Source organism: Chlorocebus sabaeus, chromosome 6 (assembly GCF_047675955.1).
Source record: "Chlorocebus sabaeus isolate Y175 chromosome 6, mChlSab1.0.hap1, whole genome shotgun sequence".
NCBI classification, from domain to species: domain Eukaryota; kingdom Metazoa; phylum Chordata; class Mammalia; order Primates; family Cercopithecidae; genus Chlorocebus; species Chlorocebus sabaeus.
The window spans coordinates 57,266,495-57,289,603 of NC_132909.1; the positions used below are offsets into that span (position 1 = coordinate 57,266,495).

The 23,109-nt window shown below is 59.4% G+C and overlaps 1 protein-coding gene across 3 annotated transcripts in view; it reads left to right on the forward strand.

Moving 5' to 3' along the window:
• KDM4B (lysine demethylase 4B) overlaps positions 1 to 23,109 on the forward strand; it is a 184,648-nt gene that overhangs the window by 64,277 nt on the left and 97,262 nt on the right. For all 3 annotated transcript variants that reach the window (XM_007994886.3, XM_007994888.3, XM_073017075.1), the window contains exons 3-6: positions 1,238 to 1,403; positions 8,077 to 8,252; positions 9,519 to 9,633; positions 16,807 to 17,000. In XM_007994886.3, coding sequence (XP_007993077.1) covers positions 1,263 to 1,403; positions 8,077 to 8,252; positions 9,519 to 9,633; positions 16,807 to 17,000 — 626 coding nt within the window. In that variant the 5' untranslated portion in view covers positions 1,238 to 1,262. The remainder of the gene's footprint in view (positions 1 to 1,237; positions 1,404 to 8,076; positions 8,253 to 9,518; positions 9,634 to 16,806; positions 17,001 to 23,109) is intronic.

A 23,109-nucleotide genomic window follows, 5' to 3' on the forward strand; every position in this document is an offset into this window, starting at 1 on the left:
GTTCTGGATGCTGGTGCAAGCCTAGCTGGGGCCTCCCTGCCCTCCTGAGTGGATTTCTGGGTGCATGCTGCCCTCTAGTGCCCGCGGTGGGGGCGCCTTCAGGAGCGGTGGCTGCGCCGTGGTGGCTGGGAGCCCTGCTCCCGGGACTGCCTGGGCACCCCCTGCCTTGCTTCCTCACGCTCTAGGTCACTTTGGGGGTCACAGGGTGGGGAGGTGGAGTTTGTTTTTTTTTTCCCAAGTTTTTTGGTTTGTGTGGACTAAGTTCCTTATTTCCAAATCCTAGAGGAATTGGAGTCGTCTTTCTGCCTTTGGAGACTTTAACCTGCCAAGGAGGACCCTTCCGCAGAGTCTATGATTGAAGTCCCTTCCTGGTGGGCTGCCTGGTGGGCTACCAGTTCCCACCCCACAACACCTGGGGCCAGAGGGAGCTGCTCCCGCCCACAGCCTCCTCGGAGAGGACAGTTGACTCTAGCGTTTGTTTCCAGGCGGGCGCTGGCGGTGATCACTTGGCCTGAAGACTCAGCTGCGATCCCCGTTCTGTACAGGGCTGGTGGGCTGCGACCCCCGTTCTGTACAGGGCTGGTGGGCTGCGACCCCCGTTCTGTACAGGGCTGCTGGGCTGGTTAATGGCCCGCGTGACTCTAGGCAGCTGTGATGGCAGGAAATGAGCCGTCCTGGGTGGGCCCGCTGCTCTCCTGGGCCGGGGTTCCTGCCGGGCCTGAGTTCCGCTGGCAGCAGCAGCCAGCCCACCGTGACCCACAGGCCTGCTCCGAGGCGTGGGTCCGCCAGCCCTTCAGCGTGTGACCCTCGCCCGCGGCCTCCCTTGCCTTCGACAACCCGCAGGTACCTGCCGCAGTCTCTCGTGCGAATCTGGCTCAGGGCAGAGAGACCGACGTGCAGCGGACGCTGACACACCTGGGGCGTCCCTGATACGTAAGCCTTTCTCTCCGAGGCACTGCTTAAAATGAGCGCACTGGCTCCCGGTGTCGCCCCGGCCTTAGAAACTGGGACGCCTCTGTTTCTCGTTAGCTGCAGCCCTCGTGCCTTTTGTGCTCAGCAGAGTGACGGGGCTGCTCGTGGTTTTCTCTCCTGCCCTCGCTCAGCCGTGAGGGCCTGGCCGCCTTTGTCCTCCTGGCGGCCGCGGTATTTTTAGCACGCTCCGTTCTGAGGGAGGACGGGCTCCAAAGACCGGGCGTGGCAGCACCGCTGGTTCACCCTCTCTCGTCTTCCTCCACAGGTGTGCTTCCCGCACAGCTGCAGCCATGGGGTCTGAGGACCACGGCGCCCAGAACCCCAGCTGTAAAATCATGACGTTTCGCCCAACCATGGAAGAATTTAAAGACTTCAACAAATACGTGGCCTACATAGAGTCGCAGGGAGCCCACCGGGCGGGCCTGGCCAAGGTGGGTGACGTCCTGGCCCCAGCGTGGCCCTCCATCCGCCTGCGCCGCGGGCCTGCGGGCATCCTGGGTCCCAGCTCAGCCGGCCCCACGGGCGAGGCCCGTGCATGTGGAATGTGTTTCGGGGCCACTCCAGGCTTGTTTACCAGCACCTGTTTGTGGAGTTCCAAGTGTGCCAGGCACCATTCTAGGCACTGGAGTTGAGAAGCGGCCGGTGCAGGCCCTGGCTCCAGGGAGCTGGCAGGTGGTGGTAAGGACACAGCCACACTGCAGTGAAGTCCAGGGGCTGTGGGGCTCCAGGTTGTTCTGGCTGTGAGCTGACGTCTCACTGAGGGATGTCAGGAGTCTAGGAAGCCTTCTAGGGGCGTTCAGTGCCCGGGAAGGCCTTACTTTCCTTGTCAAACAATTTTTTTTTTTAAAGCTGGGTACGGTGGTGCATGCCTGTGGTCCCAGCTATTTGGGAGGGTGAGGCAGGGGGATTGCTTGAGCCCAGGGATTAGAGGCTGCAGTGAGCTATGATCGTGCTACTGCACTCCTGCCTGGGCAGCAGAGCAAAACCCTGTCTCAAAAATGAAATCAGACCAAACCAAAAACAGTCTTTTTGAGATGGCAGTGGCTTTGTCAGGAAAGTTCAAACAGTGCAACAGCGCAGGTGGAGAGTGACCAGGAGCCTCCTCCCTGTCCCAACCCAGTCACCCGCCCTCTCCCTGGAAGCGGTGCTGTTACTGGTTCTTCTCTCTCTCTCCTGGTATATTGTGCACGTGTGTTTGTGTATGCGTGTACGTGAATACAGACAGCAGATCCCCAAACCCCATGTGCTAAGTATCTACAGTACCATGCTGCTCGACTGGGCATGGTGACCCAGGCCTGTAATCCCAGCATTTCGGGAGGCTGAGGCAGGAGGATTTCTTGAGGCCAGGAGTTCGAGACTAACCTGGGCAACACAGTTAGATCCCATCTCTACTAAAAATACAAAAATGAGCCTGGTGTGGTGTTGGTACATGCCTGTGGTCCCAGCTACTCGGGAGGCTGCGGCGGGAGGATCACTTGAGTCAGAGAGGTTGAGGCTGCAGTGAGCTGAGATTGCGCCACTGCACTCCAGCCTGGACAACAGAGCAAGATCCTGTCTCACAAAACAAACTTAAAAGTCCGTGCTGCACGTTTCACGGCTCCAAAGGTGGCTGCCGTGGTCCGTGAGTCTCTGTATTCTGATGTGAGCCTGTTCGAGCAGTGCTCACCCCTCAGTGTGGAAGATGAATCATCTTTGCATTTTGGATTCTTCCAGTTGCTTTGCCACTTGACTATCACTGTTCTTCCTCAGCTGGGCCAGGGATCGGCGGGCACTCTCTACACATGGCCAGAGAGGGAATGCCTAGGCTCTGTGAGCGACAGAGTAGCCAGACACCGTGTGAATGAAAGTGCACAGCCCTGTGCCGGCACAACTTTACTCCTGGACGCTGGAGTGCAAACACATATTGTTTTCACGTGTTCTGAAATCATCTTCCCCCGCCCTCCCTCCCCCAGCAAGAAAAGCCTTCTTAACTCAAAGGCTATATAGAAGCAGGAAGGGGCTGATTTGGCCCGAGGGCCGCAGTTTGCTGCACGCTGAGGCGGCCTGCCTCTCTGGGCCTCCTCCGCCCTTCCCCGCTCTCCACTCCCTAGTTTTGGTGGGTTTGTCATTAGCCTTCGTCTCTCCTAGTGATCCTTCAGTATCGGACTCACGTTGTTATTTCTTCGTCTGTGAGCCGGAGAGTGAGGGACACAGCCTCACACCGGTCTCTTCCCCCCAAGATGGATGTTTTTTCTGTTTTGAGATGGGTCTGGCGCTGTCTCCCAGGCTGGGGTGCTGGGGCGCAGTGGTGCGATCACAGCTCACTATAGCCTTGACCTCCTGGGCTCAAGCAATCCTCCAGCCTCAGCTTCCTGAGTAGCTGGGACCACAGGTGTGCGCCACCAAGCTGGATTTTTGCCTGTAACACACAGTGACGATATGGGAACAACGGCATATCTGTGTCCGGGTCAGAGCGGTGGGGCCTGCTCCCGTCCCGGCTTCAGTTCTGTCTTTAAAAGGCTTTGGTCCTCCTGTCTGATCTCAGACTGTCTTCTCTGGCCCTCTAGGCCACAGGCTGCTGTCCCAGGAAGGGCCCAGGTGCTCCTCCTCCTCCTCCTCTCCCTGGTGTCCTTAGGGCAGGTGGGACAGGCGTGGCCTCCCTTTATCCTGGCATCACATCTGCCTCTGTCTCCTGCCCTTGACCTACTTCCACATTTCCCAGGATGCAGCAGCCCTTTCTGGCTTGGGATCCAGGGCGTCTGATGTCAGGAAGTTGTGGGGAATCGGCATCTCAGACCGCCCTGCGCTCTTTTCCGAGGCACCTTTAAATGCCCACCTGTCACTTCTTTCTCATCCCTTACCTCCCACCGGGCTCCGTGGCCCCAGCGTTTCCGGCTCTCTCTGTCTTCCACGTGGCGGCCTTGGGTGCAGCCTGCGTTCCCGGGTGGCCTGTCCTCCCCTGCGCCGGCACCTCTGCTTCGTCCCTTCCTCTCTGCCTCCTTGGCTGCTGCCTCTTTGAGCCCTGATGTCGCTGCTTCAGGCTTCTGCACCCCACCAGGCCAGTTCCTCCAGAGACTCTCGGCTCCAGCGTCTTAGGCCAATGGGGGGAGTGTGGTTTCCCTGCCTTGTGTTCTGCATGTTCCTTCCCATGCCTCTCGTGTGCTGCTTTCCTTGCTCCGATGCGGAGAATCCTTTCTCAAACCTGTGGAGGGGGCTGGGTGGTAGGGGGCTCTCTGGGTCCCATGCTATGGAGGGGACGTGTGTGCACGTGTTGGTGTGACTGTGTGTGTGTGCACAGGAGACTGAGGGGGGGAGGCGGCTCTCACACAGGCCAGAGAGCTTGGCAGCTGCAGAGTCACGTTGGCACCCGCATGTGGCACACGCACACCCCCTTCTGCAGCTCTGTGGGGACAGATGGGCTCAGGGAAGCATCTGCTTTGGCCCTGGGCAGCCCTGCATCTTCCAAATGGGGGGCCCTTGGCTCGGGGCTGCCAGCCTGTTTGGAGAAGGAGCACAGTGCCCTGCTGGTTCTGAGCAAGCTGTGGGGGTGTCGGGGTCCCCCTCTCACCCTGATCTCCCTGCCTTTACCACAGTGTGTGTGTGTGCGCGTGCATGTTTGTGTGGCGGGGGGCCTGGGAGTTTCCTGGTTCCATCAAAATTGTGTTTGGTTATACATCCTCCTGCCCCCAGCAAAGATCCGTAGGCCCGATGGAGCTGGGTGGGGGTAGGAGCTGCAGGCTCAGCCCTGAGAGGGCCCTGGTGCTGTCGGTGCCCTGGGTGTGGGGAGCCCCTCACTGGAGTTGCTAGGGCCTCCACATGGGGTGTCCCCGGCCACTCGGGAAGCACCGAGGTGAGAGGAGCCCTGGGAGGTCCTGTTGGGAGGGGTGGGAGCTTCCGGTGCCCCGCCACCCCACCAGCTGCCTCCCAGACGGGTGCCAGCAGGGGAGGCCCTGGCCGCCCTCAGCTCTACCGCCTGCCAGCATCTGCCTCTCTCACTGTTGGCATGTGGCCGGTCGCCTTCCTGGCCTCAGCTGAATCTGACCCCCCCAGGAGCCCGTGTGAGGCACTTCCGGGGGCCGTCTGCAGCCTGGGAGGTCTGAGTGTGGCAGTGAAAATGTCCCGAGTGGCTTTCAGTGCCTTCTTTTCAGCCTTCCCCGCCTGGAGCCCTCCTTCTGGATTTGCGTCTCGGCAGAATGTGGGATGTCACTTCTGTCCTCTTCCGCCCCGCGGGATTTTCCCAGAGCCTTCGGGTTTGAGCCCAGCTGGAAGTGGCCCTCGTTCACGCCGCCTGTCAGCACCTGCCTGGGCTGTGTCACCTAGCGTGTGGCTCCGTGTGTGCGGCGCAGACGCCGTGGGGGCGTTTGGAGCCTCCTGCGTGGCTCCCAGATGTCTTTACTACACAGTGCCCGCTGTGGAGGGGACAGACGAGCAAAGTAGCCTGAGGCTCTTTCCAGAGCAGAGGAATCGGGAGCAAAGTGTTTTGTTCATTTAGCAGACTGGGATCATGGGCACGTTTCCTCTCATAGCACTGAAGAGGCCAGTTCGCGGCTTCCCCTCGGCCAGCAGCTTTGGCGTGGATTTGGAGCCGAGCCAGGTTCGTGGAACCCTCCTGCAGAAGCAGACTGGGGCTTCCTGGAGACGGGGGAGCAGCGCCTGTGTGAATCAGAGCAGCGCTGGCCCGTGGCGTCTCTGATCATACCACTCAGTTCTCTGCAGGAACATCTCGTGTCTGGGACACAGGCCCTTTTGTTTCCGTTTCTCGCCTTTCCACTCCTGAATGTCTTAGTGTCTCGCTGACTCTTCAGCTGCTCCCATGAAATCTAAGAGAACAGCAGCCCTGCAGCTGCCCCGCACCCTGCCGTCACACAGCCTGTGCCAGGGACAGGTGCCCCAGCCGCCTATTGCGCTGTGGCCACAGTGGACATGGAAGGGGTGGAGAGTCTCAGAGAGAGCCGGCGCTAACCTGGACCATCCTTTCCTTGGGACCGGCCTCGTCTCGGTTTAACTCTAAATTAGCGCTTCTCTTCGCTTGGCACTGTGGACTTGGGGCTGCGTTGTTCTCCGGGGTGGGGCCATCCTGGGCACTGGCAGGGTGCTGAGCAGCTTCCCTGGCCTCCACTTACTTCATGCCAGGAGCACCCCCAGTCGTGACAGCCACAGATGTCCCCAGACACGGCCAGGTGTCCCCCGGGGGATAAGACCCCCCCTCAGTTGAGAGCCACCTGCTCGCTGCGGCTGCTGCTGCTGTTACTGCTTTTGCTAAAGAAACCTGCGCATGCCGGCCACGGAGGCAGCACCTTCCTGTCGTTAACAGGCACCTGGAGGATAAGTGTTTTCATTGCCAAGCAAAACAGTTTCTTCACTGATGTGATCGCTGGGTCCTTGGGGACAGTAAATGGATTTTAGCCATTCTGGAAGCTACCGGCAACGTGGGCCTCAACACACAGCTCTTCCCTCGGTGGCCCTGAGCGTGGGGGGGGCAGCTTCCCAGATTCCTGGCAGATGAGCTGAAGCGGGTGGGTTAGTTCCTTTTCCCTGTGCAGTGAGTGGCCTGGTCGACCCCTGGAAGGAGGCATGGGGCCTACAGTGCCCACCCCAGGACTGGGTGTGGCAGCCCCGGAGTGCCTGCGGGGCCTGCACAGAAGGGTGCCTGGTGCCCACAAGGCCCATGGTGCCCACCAGCAGTCTGGAATCTGGTCTTGTCAGCCCATAGGCTCACCCCCACCAGAGGAGGGAACATGAGGCTGGGGACAAGGCCAGGAGCCCAGGGTGAGGCGTGTACCCCCGGATAGCCCTGGTCCCTCAGCTCCTGAATGGGGTGAAGCCACCGGGTTCTGGCTGCCGCGCTGCCTCTGATGGGTGCTGGTCCTTGTCCTTCTCTGCTGTCCTCTCTGCAAGTCCCAGTGTCTAAGGTGGCCTGGGGCTTCTCTGGGGTGGTGGAAGTTCACACAGCCTCCAGGCTAGAGGTCTTGGGCCATAGTCTGCCCCCCCACCCCAGGGTGCCCTGGGCTGTGTTGTGGATTGCTGTGTGCCTCAGTTTCCTCAGCGGTCAGATGGGATCTCTGCCATTCCTCCCACTCTGCACAGTGCCCAGCTCCACACAGCTCCTGTCCTGCCCCACGGCCCCTGCCCCCGTCCCATGTGGTGCTGTCACCCTCCCCGCGCCTGTGCTTCCTGTTGGCCCACTCCAGGCGGGGCGGAGGCCCATGGGGGCGGGATCTGTTTCCCAGTGATTCCTAATTCCTAGAACTTGGGTTGCCCCATAGTGGGTCTCAACCAAGGGGAGCCACTGGAGCGAGTGTCTGGGCTCCAAGCCCTGGTCTCCAGCTGCATGTGGCCCCGGTGGCTTCTTGGTGGCCAGTGGGTGCCGTTCTCATTTCCTGCTGCCAGAGGGCGTGATGAGCTGCAGTGCTTATAACCAAGCATGAAGATTCCCGTTTTAGAAAATGCCTTGCCAGGGCGCAGCGGCTCACACCTGTAATCCCAGCACTTTGAGAGGCTGAGATGGGAGGATCAGTTGAGGCCAGGAGTTCGAGACCAGCCTGTGCAACAAAATGAGACTCCATCTCTAGAGAAAATTAAAGCATTTTTTAAAAATTAGCTGAGTGTGGTGGTGCAAGTCTGTGGTCCCAGGTACTTGGGAGACTGAGGTGGGAGGATTGCTTGAGTCCAGGAGTTGGAGGCTGCAGTGAGCTATGGTTGTGCTACTGCCCTCCAGCCTGAGTGACAGAGCAAGACCCTGTCTCAAAAACAACAACACTAAATGCCTCCAGATACGAGTCTCTGAGCCTCTAGATGCCGGAACACACACGCCCAGTCCCAGCTATGTTTGCTGAGTCTGTAATCCTGCATACACGTGTCAGGGTCGGCCCTGGTGCTGGGGGGGTGCTATACCCAGCTTCCCAGGCCTGGGGGATGGCTCTGCCCTAGCAGGTGAAGCCCTTGTTGGCTGCAGAGTCTCCTGGGGAGTTTGATAAGGCAACAGGGGGATTCTTGGTGCCCCGGGGGGTGTCCTGAGGTGCAGATCTGGGGGTGCCGGTCTCTGGGGAGCCGGCGGCACGGTCTGCTCTCTGACCCTGCCCTGAGGCTCTGAGGGAGCCACTGACTCCCGTCTTGGTCTTGCAGATCATCCCCCCGAAGGAGTGGAAGCCGCGGCAGACGTACGACGACATAGATGACGTGGTGATCCCGGCGCCCATCCAACAGGTGGTGACGGGCCAGTCGGGCCTTTTCACGCAGTACAACATCCAGAAGAAAGCCATGACAGTGGGCGAGTACCGCCGCCTGGCCAACAGCGAGAAGTACGCGGGGCAGGTGGGGCGGACCTGACCCCTGTCCCCAGGGCCACACCTGCTCATGGGGGCCCTGGGGGCAGAGAAAGTGCAGCACATGCAGCCCCAACAGCATGGCCGGCCTGCTCTTTGTGCCCTGTGTGGGCTGTGGCAACCCCTGTTCCCAGTGTGGATCTGGACCCTCTCCCGGCCTGGGCTGACCCATGCCGCCCTCGCCTCAGCTTCCCAGGGTTCACCAGTACATGTCGGGCGGTGCCCTGGCCTGGGCCCGCGTCCTCCACACCCTCCTATGACACCTGGGCTGGTGGCCCCTCCTCAGAGAGGGGTCCCTGGCTCCACACGGGCACATGCACAGGCACACACGAGGGCACCTGTAGACACGCATAGGTACACAGAGCACATGCATGTCCATGCTCAGGCACACACGGGTACACATGGCACACACACGTTTCTACACAGACACACGGGTACACATGGCACACACACGTTTCTACACAGGCACACACGGGTACACATGGCACACACACGTTTCTACACAGGCACACACGGGTACACATGGCACACACACGTTTCTACACAGGCACGGGTACATGTGGGCATGTGCACTGGACACAGGCACACACAGGCTCATACACAGGTACACAGGCACATCCATGTGGGCACACCTATGGGCATGTACCCAGGTACACATGGCACCTGCGTGTACTGGCAGCGTTCCGAATACAGCTCCCTGATTCAACAGGCACAGCCACGCAGCCTCCGTGCTGCGCAGGCCCGTCCCGTCGCCATGCCCTCCTCCCCGTCGCCATGCCCTCCTCCCCCTCTGTGCCCTCCTCCCCGTGGCTCTCTGAGGTTCGCGTGCCTTGTGGCTCTGGCATCAGAACGGAGCCTGGTCTGTCCTGCTAACCCGGCCTTCCCAGCCCCCTAGTCTGTCGTCTGAGCTTGGTCTTTGCCACACAGGGATAAGAAGAGCCACCCAGGGCCTCTTTCTTCTGCTCACTCCCCCTGGCGTGTGTTCTGATGTGGGTGCCCCGGGCCAGGATAACGGAGGAGGGGTGCGTGGGTTTGGGCCACTTGCTCGCCCGTGGAAATGCTCTCTCCTGCTCTCTCCCACCCGTGAGCAGGTTACGTGGCACCCTAGGCGGGGGCAGCGGGCAGTCTGAGCCGAGCCCCTCCTAGCTCTTTCATGGGTGTCCTGGGTTCCTGGTGGCTGAGGGTGGGCTGTGTGGCACCCAGGCCCCACCCTGAGCTGGTTTTGGGGTGTTTGTTCACCAGGTACTGTACCCCACGGCACCAGGACTTTGACGACCTTGAACGCAAATACTGGAAGAATCTCACCTTTGTCTCCCCGATCTATGGGGCTGATATCAGCGGCTCTTTGTACGATGACGTAAGTACGAGTTCCCGGGGAAGAACAGGGACCAGCTTCCTCATGGGTGGTGGTGGGAGGGCCCTGAACAAGACTCTGTCTTGGCAGATGAAGCTTCTAGGCAGGCAATGTTAACTCCCTCGCCCAGGCTCTGGCTGCGGGCCTCGTCCTTTGGGGAAGAAAGAGGAATCCAGGCTTTCTCTGATTTTTGCAGGGCCCCTCCTGCCACACCCCGCAGTCCCCACCCTGAGCTCACCCTGGCCCTGCCTCTGGCCTCAGCAGCTGGCCCATAGCGTGTTACAAACACGTGTACTTTTCCAGTCCCTGCCGCTCATCTTCCTGGTACTGTGGAGCCTTGAGTCCTCAGCCCGCCAGGCCACCTGCTGGATTCAGTTCCAGCCTGGTCGCTGCCTTGGGCTCAGGGCCCGGAGACACTGGGGTGAGGGGATCCCATCTCCCATCCGGAGCCTGGCCTGCCGGAGCGTCCCCTTGTCCACATAGGCTGGACTCTCCATGAGAGCAGCTGGCGGGCATCCCCAGAGTCCCGGTCTCAGCCATAAGGCCCCCCAGGCCCTGCTGGATGCCGGAAGTGGGCCTGCACGTGGGCCTGCGTGGCAGATGTGTGTGGAACAGGATCAGGAAGCTGTGACTGCCCTGAGGCCACGGCCAGCTTTGGTCCTGCACTGCTTAGTAGACCCTGTCTGCTCTGTGGCCTGCAGGGGACTGGCTTTGCTCTCTGAGCTGAGGGTGCTGGTTTATCGCACAGAGGAGTCTGTTCAGGCTGGAAGTGAGCCCACCGTAGAGAGCCTGAGGGAGACGCCCCAACACAGAGCCAGCCACAAGCCAGCCTTGCTTCCCACTCCGCCAGAAGCAAGCATGAGACCAGAGTATTTCAAATTTAGGACTTTTTTTTGAATATTTGCCTATACATACTGGGATATCTTGGAGATGGGCCCCAAGTCTGGATTAGTCTGTTCTTGCACTGCTGTAAAGAAATACCAGAGGCCGGGTGTGGTGGCTTACGCCTGCAATCCCAGCACTTTGGGAGGCTGAGGTGGGCGGATCACTTGAGGTCAGGAGTTCAAGACCAGCCTGGCCAATATGGCAAAACCCTGTCTCTACTAAAAATACAAAGCTTAGCCAGCCATGGTGGCGGGTGCCTATAGTCCCAACTACTTGGGAGGCTGAGGCAGGAGAGTCGCTTGAACCCGGGAGGTGGAGGTTGCAGTGAGCCAAGATCACGCCACTGTACTCCAGCCTGGGCAAGAGTGAGACTCCGTCGCAAGAAGAAAGAAAAAAAGAAAAAGAAACACCTGAGACTGGTAGTGAATAAAGAAAAGGTTTAATTGGTTCACGTTTCTGCAGGCTCTATAAGAAACATGGCTGGGGAGGCCTCAGGAAACTTAGAGTCATGACAAAGGTGAAGGAGAAGCTGATCCATCTTACATGGCAGGAGCAGGAGCAGGAGAGAGTGAGGGGAGGTGCCATACACTTTTCAACAGCCAGGTTTCGTGAGAACTCACTACCGTGAGAACAGTACCACGGGGATGGTGCTCAACCGTTCATGAGGCAGAGCAATCCACCGCCGCAATGCAGCCACCTCCCACCCAGCCCCACCGCCAACACCGGAACCTGCAGTTCTGCAGATTAAAGTCTAAACACAGAATTCCTCTGTGTTTCATGTATACTTTACACACATAGCTTGAAAATAACTTGATACAAAGTTTTTAGTAATTTTGTGCATGAAATGAAGTTTTGACTGTGTCTTAACCGTGACCGGTCACATGAGGTCAGCTGTGAAAGTTTTCACTTGTGGCGTCGTATCCGTACTCAGAACATTTTGGACCTTAGAGCTTTTTGGGTTTTGCATTTTTGGAGTGGGAGTGTCCACCTTATCCCATGCTATGTTTATCAGAGGGGGGTGTCCACCTTATCCCGTGTGGTGTTTATCGGAGTGGGGTGTCCACCTTATCCCGCGCAGTGTTTATCGGAGTGGGGTGTCCACCTTATCCCGCGCAGTGTTTATCGGAGTGGGGTGTCCGCCTTATCCCACGCTGTGTTTATCGGAGTGAGGTGTCCGCCTTATCCTGCACGGTGTTGATCGGAGTGGGGTGTCCGCCTTATCCCGCCTGGTGTTGATCAGAGTGGGGTGTCCGCCTTATCCTGTGCGGTGTTGATCGGAGTGGGGTATCTGCCTTATCCCGCGCGGTGTTGAGTGGGGTATCTGCCTTATCCCGTGTGGTGTTGATCGGAGTGGGGTGTCCGCCTTATCCCGTGCAGTGTTGACTGGAGTGGGGTATCTGCCTTATCCCGCGCAGTGTTGATCGGAGTGAGGTGTCCGCCTTATCCCACACGGTGTTGACTGGAGGGGTATCTGCCTTATCCTGCGCGGTGTTGATCGGAGCGGGGTGTCCGCCTTATCCCGTGTGGTGTTGACTGGAGTGGGGTGTCCGCCTTATCCCGCGCGGTGTTGATCGGAGCTGGGTGTCCGCCTTATCCTGCGCGGTGTTGATCGGAGCGGGGTGTCCGCCTTATCCCACGCGGTGTTGATCGGAGCGGGGTGTCCGCCTTATCCCACGCGGTGTTGATCGGAGCGGGGTGTCCGCCTTATCCCGCGTGGTGTTGATCGGAGCGGGGTGTCCGCCTTATCCCGCGCGGTGTTGATCGGAGCGGGGTGTTGACTGGAGTGGGGTATCTGCCTTATCCTGCGTGGTGTTGATCGGAGCGGGGTGTCCACCTTATCCCTTGTGGTGTTGATCGGAGCAGGGTGTCCGCCTTATCCTGCGCGGTGTTGATCGGAGCGGGGTGTCCGCCTTATCCCTTGTGGTGTTGATCGGAGCGGGGTGTCCGCCTTATCCCGTGCGGTGTTGATCGGAGCGGGGTGTCCGCTTTATCCCACGCGGTGTTGATCGGAGCGGGGTGTCCGCCTTATCCCATGCGGTGTTGATCGGAGCGGGGTGTCCGCTTTATCCCGCGCGGTGTTGATCGGAGCGGGGTGTTGACTGGAGTGGGGTATCTGCCTTATCCCACGCGGTGTTGATCGGAGCGGGGTGTCCGCCTTATCCCTTGTGGTGTTGATCGGAGCGGGGTGTCCACCTTATCCCGTGCGGTGTTGATCGGAGCGGGGTGTCCGCTTTATCCCGCGCGGTGTTGATCGGAGCGGGGTGTTGACTGGAGTGGGGTATCTGCCTTATCCCGCGCGGTGTTGATCGGAGCGGGGTGTCCGCCTTATCCCTTGTGGTGTTGATCGGAGCGGGGTGTCCGCCTTATCCTGCGCGGTGTTGATCGGAGTGGGGTGTCCGCCTTATCCCGCGCGGTGTTGACTGGAGTGGGGTATCTGCCTTATCCTGCACAGTGTTGATCGGAGCGGGGTGTCCGCCTTATCCCTTGTGGTGTTGATCAGAGCGGGGTGTCCGCCTTATCCCACGCGGTGTTGACTGGAGTGGGGTATCTGCCTTATCCCGCGCAGTGTTGATCGGAGCGGGGTGTCCGCCTTATCCCTTGTGGTGTTGATCGGAGTGGGGTGTCCGCCTTATCCCGCGCGGTGTTGACTGGAGTGGGGTATCTGCCTTATCCTGCGTGGTTTTGATTGGTTCATTTGCTGATGGACGTTCAGGCTGTGTTCTCTTTTTGGCTATTATGAATAATGCTGCTGTGAACGTTTCTTGTGTGTTTGTTTCTTTGTTTTTGAGATAGAGTCTTGCTCTGTCGCCCAAGCTGCAGTGCAATGGCGCAATCTCAGCTCACTGCAACCTCTGCCTCCTGGGTTCAAGCGATTCTTCTGCCTCAGCCTCCTGAGTAGCTGGGATTACAGTGTCACACAGAGTCATCTCACCACCCTAATGATCACCTGCGCTCCACCTCGTCATCCCTCCCTCTCCTCACTCCCTTTCCCCCACCCCAGGCAACCACTGATGTCTCACTGTCTCCATAAATCAGCCTTTTCCAGAATGCCATGAGCTGGAATCCTACAGTCAGTAGCCTTTTCCCATTGGCCTCTTTGGGTTTTGTTTGTTTGTTTGTTTTGAGATGGAATCTTGCTCTGTCGCACAGGCTGAAGTGCAGTGGCGTGATCTCCACTCACTGCAAGCTCCGCCTCCTGGGTTCATGCCATTCTCCTGCCTCAGCCTCCTGAGTAGCTGGGACTACAGGTGCCCACCACCACGCCCGGCTAATTTTTTGTATTTTTAGTAGAGACAGGGTTTCACCGTGCTAGCCAGGATGGTCTTGATCTCCTGACCTCGTGATCCACCTGCCTCGGCCTCCCAAAGTGCTGGGATTACAGGCATGAGCCACCGCGTCCAGCCCCCATTGGCCTCTTTGACCAAGCAATAGGTGTTCAAGGTTGCTCTGTTTTTCATGGCTTGGGAGTTCGTTTCTTTTCAGCGCTGAGTAGTACTCTGTTGTCTGGGTGCACCGCAGTATGCCTGCTCATTTACCTATTGAAGGACCTTTCCAAGTCTGGGCAATGTGGGCAGAAGTTTTCATCTCCTTTGGGTAAATACCAGGAAGTCCAGTTGCTGGACCACATGGTGAGAGGACGTTTAGTTTTGTAAGATGCCACCAAACTGTCCTCCCGCCTGCCTGTCCCATTGTGTGCTCCCAGCAGCAGCGAATAAACGTTCCCAGGGCCCCACTTCCCTGCCCCCATCTGGAGTTGTCGGCGTTGTGCGTCCTGGCCGCTCTGGGAGGTGCGTTGCGCTGTCTCATTGCCGTTTCAATCTGCATTCCCCCAATGGCAGCCTTCGCGGCGGTGCCCCTTTGCATGCCTGTTTGCCATCTGTGTGTTTCCTTGGTGAGCTGTCTTCACATCTTTTGCCCAGTATTTTTTTTTTTTTATGGAGTCTTGCTCTTGTCACCCAGGCTGGAGTGCAGTGGCATGATCTCAGCTCACTACAACCTCTACCTCCTGGGTTCAAGCAGTTCTCTGCCTCAGCCTCCCAAGTAGCTGGGATTACATTACAGGCGCCCGCCACCACGCCCAGCTAATTTTCTTTTTTTTTGAGATGGAGTCTCACTCTGTCACCAGGCTGGTACTACAGGTGCCCGCCACCATACCCAGCTAATTTTTGAATTTTTAGTAGAGATAGAGTTTCACCATGTTGGCCAGGATAGTCTCAATCTCTTGACCTCGTGATCCGCCTACCTTGGCCTCCCAAAGTGCTGGGATTTACAGGCACGAGCCACCGTTCTCACCCTTATTTTAGTAGAGACAGAGTTTTGCTCTGTTGGCCAGGCTGGTCTCGAACTCCTGACCTCAGGTGATCCGCCTGCCTTGGCCTCCCAAAGTGCTGGGATTACAGGCGTGAGCTACTGCGCCTGGCCATTTTTTTCTGTTCTTTAACCGGGCTTTTGTTTTCTTTTGGTTGAGTTTTGAGAGTTTGCTGTTTATTTTGGTTATCAGTTGTGACTTGCAAGTATTTTCTTTTGGTCTGGGGCTTGTCTTTCTCATATGGATCCTGTCTGATTGGTTGTTTTTTTTTTGTTGTTTTTTTTTTTTTTGAGACAGAGTCTCGCTCTGCCGCCCAGGCTGGAGTGCAGTGGCCGGATCTCAGCTCACTGCAAGCTCCGCCTCCCGGGTTCACGCCATTCTTCTGCCTCAGCCTCCCGAGTAGCTGGGACTACAGGTGCCCGCCACCTCGCCCGCCTAGTTTTTTGTATTTTTTAGTAGAGACGGGGTTTCACCATGTCAGCCAGGATGGTCTCGATCTCCTGACCTCGTGATCCGCCCGTCTCGGCCTCCCAAAGTGCTGGGATTACAGGCTTGAGCCACCGCGCCCAGCCCTGTCTGATTGTTTTTAAGTGCAAGCTCAGCCTCAGAGTCCAGTGCATGAGAGCCTCTGGGTTGGCCGGCTTGCACTTGGCCTGTAGTGATGACCCTGGAGGGACTCTGCAGCTGCATACAGGCTATGCTGGCCCAACCTGCTACAGTCTCCAGAGGACGCTTCAGGGCTTCCTTGCCATGTATTTGCCACACCTATTCTATGCACCAGCCTACTTTTACAGCAGGGGAAACTGAGCCCAGAGCAGAGAAGCGACTTGCTCTGGTCCCAGGATGAATTTGTGCCCAGCTCAGCCTGTCCCCGGGGCCTCCCTCTTCCCCATAGGGGTCTCATTACTGCTTCCCTCCCTGCCTTTTCTGGGCTCCTGCCAGGGCTCACCTTGCAAAGGAACCGCTGGTCTTGCCAAGTCTGAGGGCCGGTCGTGCTGGTGCGGGAACAGCTGGTGTGGTGGATTCGGGCCATGAGAGGAGCTGAAGTTCATGAGTGTGTCTGGGCTCTTCTTGGCCTCTCAGCAGGCCGTGGGCCCCTCTGGGGACTGCAGTGAGCAATGTGTATTTTATGAGCTCTTGGGACAGGATGGAGTTTGCATTAAGAATAGATGTGCCTGGCGGGTGGGGATTCCGTCCTTGTTTGCCTGGTTCTGAAAACTGTCTTCATCTCCTCGGTCGGAAGCTGTGGAAGGGCTGTCACTGGGCCTTGGCTCCAGTACCATCTCTGGGTTAGCCTCACGTGGTGACTGTTTTTCTCTTTCCTTGTCATTGTCTTAGGGGAATGTTAATTATGCACTTCCAAACTGGAGACTTCGCAACAAGGCCTCCACCCAGCAGGAAGCACGCTGCTCAGTGGAATCTGGCAGGCCCTGCCTGCCTGGTGCACACTGGCATGTATGCTGGGGCCCTTCCTGGAAGGGCTGGGCTGGTGGTGAGCCCTTCAGAAAAGGTGTCTGGGCTGGGTACGGTGGCTCATGCCTGCAACCCCAGCACTTAGAGGGGCCAAAGTGGGAGGGACACTTGAGCCTAGGCTGGAGTTTGAGACCAGCCTAGGCAACAGAGTAGTGAGACCTCATCTCTACAAAAAAACATGTAAAAATTAGCCAGGTGTGGTGTCCCATGCCTATAGTCCCAGGTACTCAGGAGACTGAGGCTGGAGGATCACCTGAGCCTGGGAGGTTGAGGCTGCAGTGAGCTATGATCCTGCCACTGCACTCCAGCCTGGGCAAGGATCTCACACAAAAAAGAAAGCGTACAGAAGTCTGCAGGGTGTGGCCAGCCCCTAGGGGGCCTCAGCTACTGGGCTGGGAGAGGATAGGCAGCAACCCCTGGGACCTCGGGGGAGAATTAGCCTGCACCCCAGAGCTCGCAGGTTCTGGGGGTGGCCGGGCGGTTGCCGACGCTGCTCTGCCGCCCCACAGGATGTGGCCCAGTGGAACATCGGGAGCCTCCGGACCATCCTGGACATGGTGGAGCGTGAGTGCGGCACCATCATCGAGGGCGTGAACACGCCCTACCTGTACTTCGGCATGTGGAAGACCACCTTCGCCTGGCACACCGAGGACATGGACCTGTATAGCATCAACTACCTGCACTTCGGGGAGCCCAAGTCCTGGTGAGTGTCTGTGCTGGCCCTGGCCGCCTGCCGGACCGAGAGCCACTCGGCGGGGGTGGATCACAGGTACGTGGCTGGGCGCCGTGGCAGGGGCCCCAGCAGGTGAGGCCAGCAAAAGTCGGGCTGTGATGGCTGGAGATCTTCCGGATCGCCTGGGGTCACCCACCAGCTTTGGGGAGGGGGATGTGCTCCCGTAGGGCCGAAGCTCCCAGGCCCCTAGAGCTTGTGCTTTGCACCCTAGAGTGCCCCCGCCATTGAGCTGTGAGCGGCCCCAGGTGTCCCCATGGCCAGGAGCATGGTTTTGAGCCTCCTGAGCTGCCCAGGCTGTGCTGCCTCACAGCCAAGTGGAGACGATTCCTGGGGAAGGGACACTGTCCATGCTGCCCAGAAGGGGCCTGGCCAGGATGACCCTGCAGCTGCTCGCTCGCAGTCTCCGCCCTGGCACGTCTGGGCCAGACCCTGCAGTTAGGAGGGCAGGGCGTGGTGCTGCAGTCATGTGTGGAGTGCAGTGGACCTGCCCCTTCCCAGGAGGTGCTGGGTGCGGCGTGGGTGTGCTGTAGTGGGCTGAGTTCCAGGACCTTCTACTGGCTCCCTGTGCATGTCCGCAGCGAGGCCATGTGGGTTTGGGTGTGAATGCACGTGTGTGCACGCGTGTGAGTGTGCGAGTACACACGTGCGTGTACATGTGTGTGTGCTGCCCTGTGTCACTGGGCTCTGCTTGTGACTGCGGATCCTCCTGGGTGCTCGGCGGGCTGCCCTACACCGTCCGCTGAGGGCCGCTAGGTGGCGCTCCCGCCCTTCCCGGGGCCGCGCTCACTCATGCCTGGAATCTTCCCAGGCCGTCCTGGCACTGGAGGAGGACGCAGCCTCTGCCTGGAGGGCGCAGGAGCTCCGCCCTGCCTGGCCCTTCCCTGGGTTGGGGTTGTCAGCGGTGGGAGAATGCTCTACCTCTTCCTTAAAAAAAGCACAGTGAGCAGGAAGGGGCGAGCTGTACGCACCCTCACCCGCGTCCCGAGCACAGGTGGAGCCCTAGGGGAAGGCCCTATAGAGGACCCCGTGTGTCTTGGGGCGAAGCGTGGCCTCCCAGGGGTGCGTGGGCGGCGGGACGCCCCCAGTGTGACTGGGTTTGTGCCTCCATAGGTACCGTCTGCCCTGTGCAGAGAGCCCCTGCTGGGCGGGAGGTGGCAAGCAGCCGGCGAGGGGGCCTGGTCAGACAGAAGCAGGGGGTCAGGGACGTGGGAGGTGGGGGACCAGCCAGTGAGTCAGACATGAGGATGTCAGTGCCAAGGACCACAGCACCAGCAGCTCCGCCTCCTGTGAGGGGCCCCGAGAGTTGCTGGCTGTCGCGGGAGGCTGGGCTGGGGCTGCTGTGGGTCAGATGCCAGGGCTGGGGGTGCCTGCTGCCATGTCAGAGGGGCCTCTGCAGGGAGAGGGGACAGTGGCTCCCTGGAGGTGGCAGTGGGTCCCGGCAGCAGCCTGTCGGAGGGGCTGATGGGGACGCGCCAGGAGCCGAGGGCCTCTCCTGAGCTGGTTCATCCAGGACACGGCCCGTGAGGACATCCTGCACCTCTCCCCGACTGCCCCTCACTGCCCCGCTCCTCTGCTTCACCTGATGCCGCAGGTGTCCAGCTGCCACCCCCATGTCTACCCTTCCCCGCGACCCGTCGTGGGAGACGGCTCGGGGGACACCCAGGGCGAGGCAGTGTTGAGTAGGCAACAGTTCCTCTAGGAAGGGAATTCTGGAAGTGCGCTGACCTTGGTCTTGGTTTCTGCCCAGGAAGGGGTGGGGATGGCAGGGATGGAACCTCATGCTGCCTGAGTGTGGCCTGGCATAAGGGGCCTGAGAGGAGCCACAATGTGGACTCAAGCTGCAGGGCGTGTCCCCCAACCCCCCAGAGCTCCCCACTCACCCCCACAGTCAGCTCAGCCTGCTTAGCACGCGGGACCCCTTCCCTACTCTCTCTCACCAGGGCTGAGGCGGGACCCAGATGTTCCCACAGCACCCCATGCCTGTCCTTTGGGGAAGGCATAGACCAGGTGACCGCAGCATTAGCGAAGGTCCACTACGGACCATCAGTCCTCCCCAGCAGATGGCAGGATCCCTGGTCACCCCGTGTCCCAGCTCCCAGCAGGGGCCTGGCACAGAGAGGCTCAGTGTCTTGCTGGAGCCTCTGGGATCCTCACTGTGTGCCGTGGGAGCTGACTCCCCCTCTAGGCTACTCTTCCAACTTGCAGGGGGGTGGGGACAAGGTAGCTGGAACCTGGCCTCTGGTCCCTGGGCTGGGGTTCAGGAAGCTACTGGGGCCCCTGGGAGGTGCTTCCCCCCTCTCCCCTCCTCGGGCCCTTGGGGTTGGTAGGGCTCCCGGCCAAGAGATCACCGAGGCTGCACCCCGCCTGTCTCCTAATTACACCGCTCTGCTTGCATCTGCAGCCGCGTAATTGCAACCATTTCAGAGTATTCCAGTGGCATTTTAAAGAAAGTGTCAATGTACTCAGGTTTACAGCATTTTATTAAACCTTTCTGGGTCTGCTGCTACTTTGGTAGCTTGATTTGTGTGTCAAAGTGACGTGAACAGCCTGGTGTCAATAACAGACAGAAACGTGCTTCAAAAGGCCAGCTTCTGTGGTGCTCTCAGGCAGCGGGGCTAAGAATATCTGAAGCAACTGAATGTCTCAAAATCTGTTTGGCAATGTAGATTGAAACCAGAGCCAGCACCTGCAACTTCCCCCTGCCGGACTTCCCGCAGCCCCTTCTGTCACCCAGGCTGGGGGCCAGAGTGCAGGTGGGTATGTGGAGGGTCCGAGCTTTCCACTTGACCCTGTATTCCAGGGTCTTCCTGGGTGGGGTAGTGGCCTGGGGTCGGTGTCCTGAAGCCTGTGCCCCATAGAAGCCACTGTCCAGGCCACACTCCTTGCCATAGATGAAGACTCTCCTGGGGCCGGGCGTAGTGGTTTGTGCCTGTAATCCCAGCATTTTGGGAGGCAGAGGCGGACGGATCACAAGGTCAGGAGATCGAGACCATCCTGGCTAACACGGTGAAACCCCATCTCTACTAAAAATACAAAAAATTAGCCGGGCGTGGTGGCGGGCGCCTGTAGTCCCAGCTACTCAGGAGGCTGAGGCAGGAGAATGGCGTGAACCCAGGAGGCGGAGCTTGCAGTGAGCCGAGATCGCGCCACTGCACTCCAGCCTGGGCGACAGAGTGAGACTCTGTCTCAAAAAAAAAAAAAAAAAAAAAAAAACTCTGCTGGAACCTGGGGTGGGGATGGTTTAGCTGAGCTGACTCTCCAAGGCCAGTCCTGCGGCTGCTCCCCTCCAGGCCTCCCCTCCCCAACCTGCACCTGTGGCAGCCCCTGCAGGGCCCATCCTCCTGAGCCGCCCAGGCCAGGCACTAAACACAGGCATCCCCATGAGGTTGAGCACAGTGCCGCCAGCGGCATCACATGCTACATGGCTCCTAGAAGAGAGTCCCAGGCTGGGTGGGAGTACGTCGGGTCTTGGCCAGCCCTGGGAGAGTTGCTGGTCCCAGGGTACTTCTGGGCCGTTTGGGTTGTGCTGTGCACCCCATAGAAGAGAGTGGAGCGGCCATCCCCCCTACGGCCCTGGCCCAAGCTGCCCGGGAAAGTGCGCACTGTTCAGTCCTGTGCACCCACGCGCTGGGCTGGGGCCTGGCCAAGGCTTCGGGTGCCCTTTTGCCCCCAACCTATCAGATACCCTGCAGGGCAGTGTTGGGGGGGGGGCAGGGGGCTGTGGGCCACCGCCAAGAGCAGAAGCCTTGGCTCTCACTGCAGCAGGGAAGCCAGATGGGGGAGCAGTGGGTTCCCGGGGCTGCAGGGACTCACAAGGACGTCGTGAGCTGATGGGACGTGGTCAGCTGCTTGCACCGCTCTGAGGCGGCCAGAGGAAGGCCCTCCTGAGGAGTGCTGCGGGGCCAGCATGTGTGCATGGCAGCCACAGAGACCTCTGCTCAGGCTTAGGGGAGGGGGTGTCTCCCAGGCTCTCTCCAGCTCTGCTTGTCAGGAGGGGGGTCATCTTGCACCCGGGTGAAGTCCCCAAGAGCAGCGGGGCAGCGGAGTGCTTGTCCTGACTGCGACCTTGACCTGCCCATGACCCGCGGCAGTCTGGAAATCCTCCATTGCACTAGGCGGGATGCAGGTTCCCCACGGTGTCATCTCTGGCTGTTTCCTCGGGATCTCTCCGCCCACCCCTTCCTGCCTCCATTTACCTTGGACACACTCTTAGTCTTCTATGCAGGTGCGGGAGGTGGGGGTCTCGGAGCTTGGGCTCCTGTGAAGGGCGCAGAGCCCCCAGTTGCTCTTGGCTGCTGTGGGGAGCCAGACCCTGGTTCGGACTGCTCCGTTTCAAACCAGTGCTCAGCTTTGGCAACGCCGCCCCCATGGGGGCGCTATGAGCCAGACCCTCCTGAGCGCCGAGGGGGGAGGGCTGCTGGGGAGGCCGGGGAAGAGGGGATTATCAGAAAACTCCACTAGCCTCCCTTGACCTTTAAGGAGCTGCAAGCTGAGAATTTTCCCTTTTGATTCAGCTGCACCTTGAGTTTTCTGTCTGGCGTTTTCACTCAGGGGAATTTCACAGCATCTTTTCTTTTTGCTGCCAGAGAGACTTGACTCCTAGCAGGCGCAGCCGTCTTTTGCTTCATGGGCGTCCCTGGAGGTGTGCACATGTGCACGTGTGTGCGTGTGCATGGGCGCGTGCGTGCACCGAGGAGCCGTGCTCCCGACGCTGGGGTGGGGGTGGGGGTGTGGAGAGAGGGTGCTGGGGCTGCAGTGGACCCGCTCGGGCTTCCTGCCCTGTGGCCGCAGGTGGGTGGAAGGCAGAGCCTGGGGTCGATGGGTCTGTCGCCCACCCAGGCCAAGCCAGGCTTTTCTTGGGGTGGAAGCTGCTGGACTGCTCCCTCGCCCCTCTGCTGCCCACCTGACTGCCCCTCAGGACCTCCCCCGGCCCACCCGCCTCCCAGCTCCCGTCTCCTGCTGCAAGCTCTTGCCTGGGGGGGAGACACCTCCCTCCCTCCTGGGCTCCCTCAGCCTGGCTGCAGGTGGCGCTGTTGGGCCCCACGATGGCCTCTGCCCTGTCCCTCGGAGTGGGACCCAGGAGTCTGGTGGGTGATGGAGCCGGCGAGCCTGTCCCAGGCAGCAGCCTGAAGGCCCACGGGGTAGCGCGCTGGTGCCTGGGGACCCTGGTGTGGGTTTGTGCTGCTGCTGCTGCTGGTGAGCCAACCACTGGGACTTCCAGCTTCTGAGCCCAGGACCTGGGGGGTCCTATCAGCAGTGGGGACCCAGGGGGTCCCAGTCTACTGACCCTAAGGCACAGCCCCCGTCAGTGATCCGGGGCATTCCTCCCAGCTGCCTTGCTCCAGCTGGGCCGCCAGAGGTTGGGTGGCCGCTGAAATGGCTCCGGCAGAGATTGGTGTCCCCATGGGGATGGCAATCCCCAGTTGCCAGAGCTGAGCACTGGTTTGAAATGGAGATTGCCTGGAGCCTGACAGCGTCACAGATTGGTTTTAATAACTCAGCTTCCCCACACTGCACCCTGTCACCAGAACAGGATGCAGGAGTGAGATAGTTGCTCCCTCCTTTCCTCTGCCACCCCAGGCCCAACCCTGGCTAGGGTGCCTAGGGGCAGAGTTGCATTGGCAGCTCAGAACCACTGCAGTGCCCGGGGAGGTCAGACTGAGAAGACCCACCAGGCTGATGGGGGCAGCCCGATGTGTGCCTTGCTCCCAGGCAGGGGACCGCAGCCAGGTCTCTTCCCAGCCACACACACTGAGCCAGGATGCCAGAAATAGAAAAGGAGGAAGCGGTTTAGAACAGAGAGCTCCCACGGAGAGCAGATTGGATCCAGCAGGGAGGCAGAGGGACCCTGCTCATTAGAAAATGATAAGGTGTCAGGAGCCGAGGCAGCTTGCTCAGGACCTGGGTTCCTGCCCTCCAAGGCCTCAGTGCTTCCTCCCTGGCTCACTGAGACCTGCTGCAGTGGCCCCAGCCCATGGTCCCTGGGAGCCATATCCTTGTAGAGACAGCCATCTAGCCTGCATGAAGTTATCTGGGGAGTCTTTTGATGAGGGGGTGTCCCTCTCTGCAGAAGGAACCT